The 11,677-nt window shown below is 34.5% G+C and overlaps 1 protein-coding gene across 3 annotated transcripts in view; it reads left to right on the top strand.

The window, feature by feature from the left end:
* LOC140148350 (nucleolar protein 14-like) overlaps positions 1-959 on the top strand; it is a 41,995-nt gene extending 41,036 nt beyond the window's left edge. For all 3 annotated transcript variants that reach the window (XM_072170273.1, XM_072170272.1, XM_072170274.1), the window contains exon 20: positions 633-959. In XM_072170273.1, coding sequence (XP_072026374.1) covers positions 633-732 — 100 coding nt within the window. In that variant the 3' untranslated portion in view covers positions 733-959. The remainder of the gene's footprint in view (positions 1-632) is intronic.
* Positions 960-11,677: the final 10,718 nt, after the last annotated feature.

Raw genomic sequence — 11,677 nt, forward strand, 5'->3', positions numbered from 1 at the left:
TGGTTGCCCGTTTTGTTTGTTGCCTGGTTGTTTGTCTGTCTTGGCAGGCGGAAGCAAAATCATTAATCCACTCTGCAGCTTCAACACAATAACCGATCAACTTCATTATTATGTTTTCAGGGTTATTAGGAGTTAAGAAAGCCTAATAATGATAATATTGGATGGCTTATTTCAAGCATGATACCATAACATATCGGATTAGTCATACAAATATCGAACTCGCCGTTGGCTCGTCCGATATTTTTACGACTCATCCGATATGTTATGGTATCATGCTCAGCCATCCAATATTATATCAAACTTGGTATGGTGATAGGATATGGTGGCCTGATGTGCTGTATAGTTTTGTATCATGTTGCTTGCATATTTATGAATATTAATGAGCTTATTTGCATATTATGCATACATTTTCATTAATCCACTCTGCAGCTTAAACAAAATCAACTTCAAAAACTTGGTATACTGATAGTATATGGTGGCCTGATGTGCTGTAAACTTTTTGCACTGCGATAGGGCTTATTTTGAATGCCAATTGATATACTTACACAGTTTTGTATACAGCTTGTAGCTCATTGCTATTATGTCCTCTTCCTTGGATAATAATTGAAAATTTTATGTTTCCAATTTTGCAGGGATGCAGAAAGAAAACAGCGTGTGAAGGAAATCCACCATTTGCTTGGAACACAAGAGGGTGAAATGAGAGCCATGGAACGCAAAAAGAAGAAATTCTAGCAGATTGTCAGAACTTTGTAATCCACATTTTGTCTGGTCTATTTATCTGCCACTGTATGTGGTTGTGATGGAAGGAACCGATATTGTAGCATCAGTCCTCCCAAGGGAAACACTGCACAGAGGAAGAAGCTGGTCATGGCAGGGACTTTGTGACCTGCTCACTTAGTTAAGGGGTGGGGTATGAACGTTTGGACAGTATTTATTGTGGGACATTAGAACACATCAGACATATCGAATTGCATTATGAATACGAAGAATGTCCTTCTGATATTAAATAATTTTGATTTTTGAAATTCGCAATGTAATACACATTTTATGGCAAATGATTAAAATTGATATTTTTGATATTTAACAGTACTCAGTAAACTTTATAAATCTGATGATTTATACTGTATGTAGGTGAGATGAAAAGCCGACGATCAATTGAAAATTTTGACCTTTCGTATTGAAGATATGGATTTTTCCCCCAAACACCAAAAAAAATTAGGTCTTTTTGGGAAAAAAATCCATATCTTCAATATGAAAGGTCAAAATTTTCAATTCATCGGCTTTTCCTCCCAGCTACATACACTTTAAGAATATATCATTAGATTTATAAAATTTACTTCAAGGATTGTTATATATCAAAAATGTGAAAAATATCAAATTTTAATAATTTGTCATAAAATTTGTATTATATCGTGAATTTCAAAAAATGAAAATTATTTAATATCAGAAAGACATTCTTCGTATTCAGAATGTAATTTGATATGTCTGATGTGCTCTCATGTCCCACAAAAAATACTGTCAAAACGCTCATTCCAGATCCCTTAAGCTTCTCAAAGCAGCTGGTCAAATCTGGACTTTCAAACTCGATATTTAGGCACTCAGTCATCTAGGAAACCAGGGACAGTGTATAAAGGGACTGGAAATGGGATTATTGATAGCTGTTGTCAAGCTATTGTTATTAGATTATCTTTTATGACCTTCGATTGTATGCGAGTTGCGCCAAGGGCGCGATGTTTGAATTTTATTATTTACTCATGTTGCCCTACAAAATATCAAAAACACATCCAAATATTTCAATATCTTTTTAAGGGATGGGGTATGAACGTTTGGACAGTATTTATTGTGGGACATTAGAGCACATCAGACATATCGAATTGCATTCTGAATACGAAGAATGTCCTTCTGATATCAAATAATTTTGATTTTTTGAAATTGGCCATGTAATACACAATTTATGGCAAATGATTAAAAATTGATATTTTTGATATTTAACAGTACTCGAAGTAAACTTTATAAATCTGATGATTTATACTTAAAGTGTATGTAGGTGAGATGAAAAGCCGACGAAATTGAAAATTTTGACCTTTCGTATTGAAGATATGGTTTTTTCCCCCAAAACAAAAAAAAAAATTAGGTCTTTTTGGGAACAAAATCCATATCTTCAATATGAAAGGTCAAAATTTTCAATTGATCGCTGCCTTTTCCTCCCAGCTACATACACTTTAAGAATATATCATTAGATTTATACAATTTACTTCGAGGACTGTTATATATCAAAAATGTGAATAATATCAAATTTTAATAATTTGTCATAAAATTTGTATTATATCGTGAATTTCAAAAAAAATGAAAATTATTTGATATCAGAAGGACATTCTTTGTATTCAGAATGCAATTCGATATGTCTGATGTGCTCTCATGTCCCACAAAAAATCATTCCAGAACCCTTAAGCTTCTCAAAGCAGCTGGTCAAATCTGAATTTTCAAACTCAATATTTTAGGCAATCAGTCATCTAGGAAACTAACAGAATAGTTTATTCTGGACAACAGGCACACCCTTTTTTAATTGGATGAACCCATGTTACAATACGCGGATTTAGGGTTTCTCTACCGGAAGTCAATTTGTGCAGAAATTCCTTCCCACAATGCAATATGCATATTGCATAACAAAGAATATTGATTAACCTCCGAACTGTATCTATTGTTATGCAAAACACTTATTGCATTGTGGGCAGGAATTTCGGCACAAATTGACTTCCGGTACAGAAACCCTAAATCCGTGTATTGAAATAAACACTAGGTTTTAAAGGAATATACAGTCATATTGCTAGCAAAATAGATTACAGTTTTGATTTCAAGTTCAATTGAAGGAGAATGGCAAACAATATCAACAACAAAAATGACCAGGTATGTTGGCAGCCCTATAGTAAATGAATGACAGAATATATGCACACATCTATGACACGAGATGGTCCATGTGGGCCAAAGGAGACATAATTACTAAATTAAGTTTCAAAACCCCTTACATCCACTTTTGACTTTTTGAGAAAAACAGCTTTTTTTAATTGTGCAAGTATTACTTGTTCGATTTAATTCAATTTGGGTTCGGATAAAGTGTTGATGAATAGAAACTAAAAGAATAGTTTTGGTACAATTTTCAAGCCTTCCTATTTATTTTATTATTTCTTTAATTTCGCGCCTTTTGTGGATGTAAGGGCTTTTGCAACAAAATAAATTTACCCCTTTTCTAGAAACCACCTTTGCAATCAAATTTGAGCCCATTTGTTTGCACTACTTTATGTAACTTGACTAATGCTTTCAAAATCAAAAAAAAAAAAAAGAATTATCTCATTTACTTTTTTAATTATGAATTTTTAATTAAATCCGGGAAAATGATGTTTTTGAGCATTTCCGAAGCTACAGCTTTCATTAATTACAATGATTTTTTTTTATACATACAGTGACCCCAAAATAGTTCCTGTTGGTTTTAATAGTTAAAGAACATTCAAGGCTACTATTATACATCAAGAAATTATTTTCCTAAAATTTTGTATTCATTTTAAGTTCTGATTTCCAGAAATTCCCTAAGATTTCCCAAACGGGAAATATATGATATCTCCGGAAGGGAAAGTGGTATGAAGGTCAAACAACCACCAAAATGTGTATTTTTACCCACACTATTAGCTACTTGCGGTTCCGCCATTATGCACTATGTGCGGGGAGAGCCTCGAACTGGCAGCATACATGAAAGGAAGAATTATGTAACCTTACACAGAACGTTATGACTAGTTCAATTCCCATTCATGTATGCTGCCAGTTCGAGGCTCTCCCGCACATAGTGCATATAATGGCGAACCGCAAGTAGCTAATAATGTCATGTCAATAACTCAATTTCAGCTAAAAGTGGATGTAAGGGCTTTTGAAACCAAGTTCTTCATATACTGAAAACACCAAATGTCTATCATACTTTGTTCTGAAGTTCTGTGATGTGTATTTTCTTATGTATTTTATTGTACTTTACTCCATATTTTATCTCAATTTCAAATTTTCCACCTGCAGCTTTGGCTCCAAATGGACCAGATTGTGTCACTTATATGAAAACAGTTTCTTGTTAAATTCAGTAGGGTCAGGTTTTTTTAAAATCACAACTGATATATTCTGTCAAAGTATTAAAAAGCTAGTCTTATGTTTTGGTGTTGAAATAAAATGACTGTATATCCATGAAGCTTGGATGTGATACCTACTGACCTGGATTTCTGATTACTTAAGGGGGTACTACACCCCTCGATAAATTTGTGTCTATTTTTGCATTTTTCTCAAAAACTAATAACACAGTGGTAATAAAAGTAATGCATATTATAGGGGCAAGGAATCCAATTACTACACTGGAATTTCAGTGACCCAAGACAAGCGGTTTGTTATTTATGATCAAAAATAAGGTACCACTAGGATGTACCTCATTTCCTATCATATATACTGAACCGCTTGTCTTGAGCCACTGAAATTTCAGTGTGGTAATTGGATTCCTTGCCCCAATAATATACATAACTTTTGTTACCAGTGTGTAATTATTTTTAGAGAAAAATGCAAAAATAGTCACAAATTTACCACATGGGTGAAGTACCCCCTTAATGTAAAATGTCAAATGGTTGGGAATAGGCCTATACAATGTTATTCTTTCTGTCCCAGTTATGAAGATGGACCCAATGGTTTGTACCAGCTTTGGTTCATGATAAAAATGATGTATACTGCGCCAATAAAGTATCCTTACACTTGGAAAAATAATCACAATTTCCAAACTGAACAATATTGGGGTAAGTTTCTTTTTTTAATAGATGTACTATCTAATCCTGCACATTATGACACCACATTGAATCCAATGTGACTTCAAGAAGCAAAGTTAGAAGCATTTGATTAGACGAAAGGTCCCGTTTTGAAAATGACAAACTGGCCTATTCAAAACTCCACAGACTAGACATCTGGTTTGAGAGTGGTGAATGGCTAATTTAAAACAAAAGGAACAAAAGAAAACTGAAACAAAAGAACTGACAAATAAAAATGATAGTTATGAAAAGGAAAGAGAAGTAAAAATTGAAATAAAAACTGCTTTAAATAACGCTTCATTAAAGAAACTGTGTTGTCTCTTTGTTTCGCTTGTTGGAATCTTTTTGCCTTGTATAGGCCAGTTTGTCACTTTTAAAACTGGACCTTTGTCTATTCAATTGCTTGTAACTTTACTTCTTGAGGTCACATTGGATTCAATGTGGTGTCATAATGTGCAGGATTAGATAGTGCATTTATTAAAAAAAACAAATGTATCCAAATATTGTTCAGTTTGGAAATTGTGATTATTTTTCCAAGTGTAAGGATACTTTCTTGGTGCAGTATATTATCAAATGAAATTGCAAGAGGTGAATAGGAATGGTGGTTTAGAAACAATTTCAAACAAATTGAAGCTTGTTTCTTCTTTGAGAAGGATGATTTATGAACAAGAATAAATCGAGATATCATGGAAGTTGAGTCGTAATCTTTCCCTGTATGGTCTGCAAGTGTCATAAAAATTGGAAGAATTTTCTCCCAAAATAAGTAAATTTCATACTTTGTGCATGTTCCTGCACATGCATACATAAACTGAGCTCAAAAAGAAACTTATAATTTTTTACAGCTTGTGAATCACAAGGTCATATCTTAAATACTGTCAATCAAAATGAACCAAAATTACACACAGGATTACCTTAATACTCTACTCAAAACACATGTCAGTAACCAAGCAGTTGTCCAACTGACACAACAGCAAAATGCACTGTCATGGCGACAGCTTCCTGGACTCCTTCACTTTCACAGCCCAACATTTGGCACCCAGGACAAAAAATCTGTGAGAATGCACACAAGATCCTTGCACAGATGATAAAACGGTGCTGCTTTCTGATTTTCATACACTTTTTTCATGAAACAGGGCTGGGCTGTGAATGTGGTCCAGGAAGCTGTCCCATGTCAGTGCATTTTGCTGTTGTGTCAGTTGGATAACTGCTTGGTTACTAACATGTGTTAAGAGTAGAGTATTGAAGTAAATCTGTGTGTAATTTTGGTTCAATTTGATGGACAGGATTTCAAGATATGACCTTGTGAAAAATTATAAGTTTCTTTTTGAGCTCAGTTTATATACCAGCATGTGTGTGGGTTTGTGGGACTGAGCACATGCACCCCACATACAAATCCCTTCACATAATTCTGGACGTATGATATTTACAAACCATTTAGATATGAATGATACTAACACAGGAAGAGGCTTACGCATCGTACACTGGGACATAGAAACATTCAAACATTGTTGATGATACCCAAATGGGACAATGCCCAATGGGCCACAACATATACACGCATACTGCCTCTCTGAAGATATCAAAAATGAAATGTGTGTTCAAAACACTGGCCAATGTTTGCATGTGCATGATCCAAACCCCCTATCATCTGCTATGCGGGCTGCTATGATACAATAGGATCTTTACCAGAACATGCAAGGATATTAGGTTTTTTGGAAACCATGTGCTTTCATTTCAAGTCTTCAGATATATACCGTATTGTTTGTAATAAATGCCCCGGGGGTGTTGCATTTTTCTAAAAGGGGGCATTTATTGAAGGTGAATTGTCAGTGAAAAAACTTAAAAATCGGGCTAAATTTCTCGATGGTGCTCCTGTAGAAAAGAGGGATTTACGGCTATACTAATGGCGACGCCCATGGAAAATATCATTTCTGTGGTAAATGCATCAAAATTACACCCGTAAGTACATCATCAAGCAAGAATCTGGTGAAATTTTACCATAATTAGGCAATGGAATGGATGGAAGTGTGAGTCATAACAGGTTTTGTCCATGCAATTTACCTATCGTCCCTGACAAGACTGACTGACTGATGCCAGTTTTAAGCTTACTCACACGATATAGCATGGAAGCGTTTATTACAAACAATACGGTAGTAAAACCAAAGCACACCCACCTCAGCATGTGGAGAACTTTAGTAATACCTTGACCTTTTATTGGGATACTTTGTACTTTGTCAGGAACTATATATGGGTGACCTTTGCCTTACACATATCATATGTGCTTATTTCTGTACCATCCCCATATCATATATATGCTAGTATCAGGAAAAAATATCAAGCTCTTGTGATAATCCCTCCAAGCACAACATAATGGAAAAACACAATGGTTCTACTGTTTGACTCTGGATTTATTCATATCGTATTATATACATAATTGATATCCAAATATGGCACCATGAGTATCTATTATTAATTACATTCAATTTTATTTACAAAATACATTAAATGCATTAAACACACTTATCTAGCATATTCAGCTTGGAAATGTATATTATCTCTGATGGCATCAATTAATTCATCTGTTCCATGATCCTTAAACTTTTGGCAACAAGGCGTACAAAATTTATTTGATTGGTGCAACCTCACCTGAATGACCCTAATTTGTTAAAAGAAAAGTGTCTCGAAATAGCACTCAAATTTCCTGAAAATTTATAGGGAAAAACACCAATAAGTTGGATGTTTTCCTCCTTAAAACAGTACAAAATAATGAAATAAAAGCCTGAATATACCCCTGTTATGCCAATCAAACCAATTTTTAAGGCCGAATCCATCAATAATATATGTATACCAAAATAATGAAAACATACTTTACAAAAACTAACTGATTACAATTCTTTGGCAAGCATTAGAGGACATAATTCTATTAAGTACAATACAACATTTTCATCTATGGTTATAATTGCAAATATTATTTAAAGGAGTATTTCGTGATCCTGGCATCCTCTTTTTATGACATTTTTCAGTAGATATCCCCTGAAAAAGCTTATTCCCAAAATTTCAGTTGATTCTGATTTTGTGTTTGCGAGTTATGCATGATTATGTATATTACACTGCTCCATAGACAATATGTTATAATTTCGTTCTGGTATACCAGAACGAAATTCAAATTTCACGATATCTTTGCTGAATGAATTAATCTGCAAGAAATTTTTTGTACATAAACATGTAGCCAGAGGTTTCCAGTAGTATAAAAATCTCAACTTTTTTGGGAAAAGTGGGGGGGATGATGCTGTGGATCACGAAATGCCCTTTTAACATTTGCTTAAAAAGTTACCTTTTTCAGAAATGGGCTAGCAGTAACATAGCTTGTGACACCATCACAGTATCTTCATTAAGCATAATACTTAAAATCCTCCACACCGGTCACATGATCACCCAAATAGTGACCAATTGTAAGCAGATCAGCAAAAATGACAGGCAGTCATGTGACTCATGTGACCAGAGGATTGTAAACGCTATGAGGAATGAAGATGCTGTGATGTCGCTGCTAACCAAGACTCTGGAAAAAGGTAACTTAAAGAAAAAATGATACAGCACATCATGACTCACTGGGAATACCCCTCTCACATTACAATTATACAATCATATATTCTTGAAAACAAGACATGACAACTTTGACAAAAGAACACAACAAAGAACTTCTTCCCAATATGTTTAGATATGCATGGACAAAGATTTTTGACTATGCTAAAATTTGCGTACACATGATATCAGCTCAAATTCAAAGTATATGAAATATAAGTTTACTTGATATAGCAACATGATACAAGCTGGAATATAAGCTGAGTTGTCTAGCATGCTACATTTTCATCTTGGCGAGGCAGTGATGGCAACACGTTGAGGCAGCTGTTTCACAAGCATATCTATCAGACATCTGTAAATGTGTGTGTGTGCCCCGACGATTTGAGCAAATGCTTGCGATTTGAATCGGCGCCCAATGGTATGCACCAATGTCACTAACTTGCCAAGGTGAAAAATGGTCTAGTTTTAAAAATTCCCATGTGCAACAAAAATCAAGATTTGTTGAGGGAATTAACATTGTCTACTCACAGATGCCCATCTTTTCTGCATGATTCTACACTGACTTAAATCATCACCAGGACACAATCACACAGTTTTAAATATAATACATCTGTTATTGGACTTATGTATTATTTAAGATCAATAAAACATGATGCAATATAAAATTTTGATAAATATTGAAGGAAAATATACCGTATTTCGTCAAATAGTCGCCCCCCCTCAAATAAATGCCCCTACCACTTTTTTCAACCAAGATGTTTCAAAAATGCCAATATTTCCATACTATCTTGTGTAGTAAGCTTACCAAGTTGCCCACATGGTTGATAATAGCGTCAACAATTGGCGAAAATCTGGATCGGAAACCCGGAAGTGAACCAGAAGTCAGTGTTTCTAGTTCATAGTTCGTCATTTTAGCGTGAGTTTTAAGTTTACCAAATGATTTTAACAGGAATTACCATTCTAAAATTGACCTTGAATAAATGCCCCCCTTGGGAAAATGTAATGCCCGGGGGCGTTTATTTGACGAAATACGGTAGATCTCTTTAAGCTCTATGAATGTAAACAATCTAACATGATGGAACACTTTACTTTAATTTTAACCAAGTAAAAGGAACTTTTGGAAAATATTCAAATTTGTTTAATGGCAAAAGCTTTCGATCTTTGTCAAAGGCAGAGATATTAGACCATGAAAATCAAACATTTTGTCTCTCAAACATTTGCCAAAAAAGTGGGATTTAAAAAAAAATTGTGTTTAAGCCCACTTTTTCCTACGTCGCTGCAATTTAAAAATAATAATAAAAAAAAGCTAGAAAAAGAGGTCCAAAATGGGCTGTCTACGTAGACCTACTCAGTAAAACTGATTTCACATAGCTACGTGTCCGAGTATGAGAGACAAACCTTTTGCTTTGTTTGACATTACTATATACTTAATTGCTAATTTCTAAAACTTTAAATTGACTTTCAATAACTTTCAATCATAGGACTTCTGGTTACGAGAGATAAGATTAACTCTATAGTCAACCAGATAAACATACCTTGGAGCAACCAACGTTGCAGCCAGAACCACTGACCTTCAGCTGGGTTGTGATGTTAAACAGGGTGACATCATCGGGAGTCAAGGTGTGTAACATCACAACCCAGCTGAAGGTCAGTGGTTCTGGCCGCAACGTTGGTTGCTCCAAGGTATGTTTATCTGGTTGACTAGAGTTAATCTTATCTCTCGTTTACGATTCCCAGACGATTGAGAGTATTCACTAATTCTTGTTACACATCACAAATTCAGAGTCAGTTCAATTTGTTGTGCTGAAAGTCAGTTTAAACTTTTTTTAAATTCTTCATTTATTACCAACACATATGAACTTTTGAGTATTTTATTGCTGAAAATCACACCACTAGGAAACTTGGTATTCATCATCAGATAAATGGTTGGAAACAAACAATTTATTCTGGCCAATAAGAATTCATAATTGTTGGTAACACCAATGTTGTGGCCAAATCATTTAGTCATTCTCTGGTTTATTATACAGTTGTAGCTAGACCAAGTTGAGTGCCGGCTTATTTTACTTTCAAATTAGAGTGCTGGCTCAGGGCACAATCTTTTAAGCGACCATGAGGGATCGGGGAATAGGATAGGGGTATACCCAAAAAAATTTTTTGGTCTTTTACTCTTTTTATGATGAATAAATCATTTGTGGGGAAAAAAATTTAAAAAAATGTTTGTTTTTTTTTAGTGCCGGTCACCTAGCTAGGTACTTTATAAATTTTTGCAAAATTGATGTTTCCAGGAACTAAAATGTGAGTTGGCATTGTACATTTATTACTTTAAAACTATTACATATATCTTCAACTTTGGTGTGTGTGTATAGTGTTTTTCAGCCACAGTGTCATATCATCTCATAATTTTTGTTGACTTGTGGATGTGCTTTATGAGAGGCGGTAGAATTTTGCTTGATAAAATCAACATAGGCTATAAAAGAAGATCAACACATCCCCTTTAGGCAACATTCTACCCATGACAATATGCATGGGGTGTTATACCAGCTGAAACCACTATAATATTAACAACATCAGAATTTTTACAAAAATAAAGAACTTGGAATTTTTTTTGAATATTACTCTGTAAAATATAATATATTTGGCAAATTGGTCCACTACTGGGGACACATAAATCGGTAAATAGCTCTACCAGGTTTGTTGATCAACACATGTTTGAATTTTTTGTGACAAAATCAAGTACATAATAACTTAATCGACATTCTTGGGAAACTGGTTCCAGCTTTCCAGTCTTCAAAAGTGGATCAGATCAGATCTTATGAAGGACTCTGACATAGTAACATTTTTGTTTGGTTTTGTCAAGTAAAAATCATAAAATATTTACAATATATTCCAGTTGATAATGTAACACACACACAACATGCATTACAGATAAAAAGATGAATACACCAGGCACAAAAAGAAACTCGTCAGTTATATTCTTCCTTGCTGTTCTATTTTGGATTATTCTGAAATATACATTTTCTTAATTGGACTTTGCTTTCTCATTTGACACCCTGTTCGTGAAAAGCGAACAAGAATTGACCAAGATATGCGCCTCCAAAGCCTCAAACCTCAAAATCAAAAGTTGCATTTTCAATGATTTTCAATGGGAACGCATCGTTGTATTGCACACAAGCACCACGGGCCAATCAATAAAGCACACAGTGTAACAGGCACAATTGAGTCGTAAATATGGCAACTTCTCATTTTGGGGTTTGAGAGTTTGGGGCGCATAT

This window comes from Amphiura filiformis, chromosome 3 (assembly GCF_039555335.1).
Source record: "Amphiura filiformis chromosome 3, Afil_fr2py, whole genome shotgun sequence".
Classification (NCBI taxonomy): Eukaryota; Metazoa; Echinodermata; class Ophiuroidea; order Amphilepidida; family Amphiuridae; genus Amphiura; species Amphiura filiformis.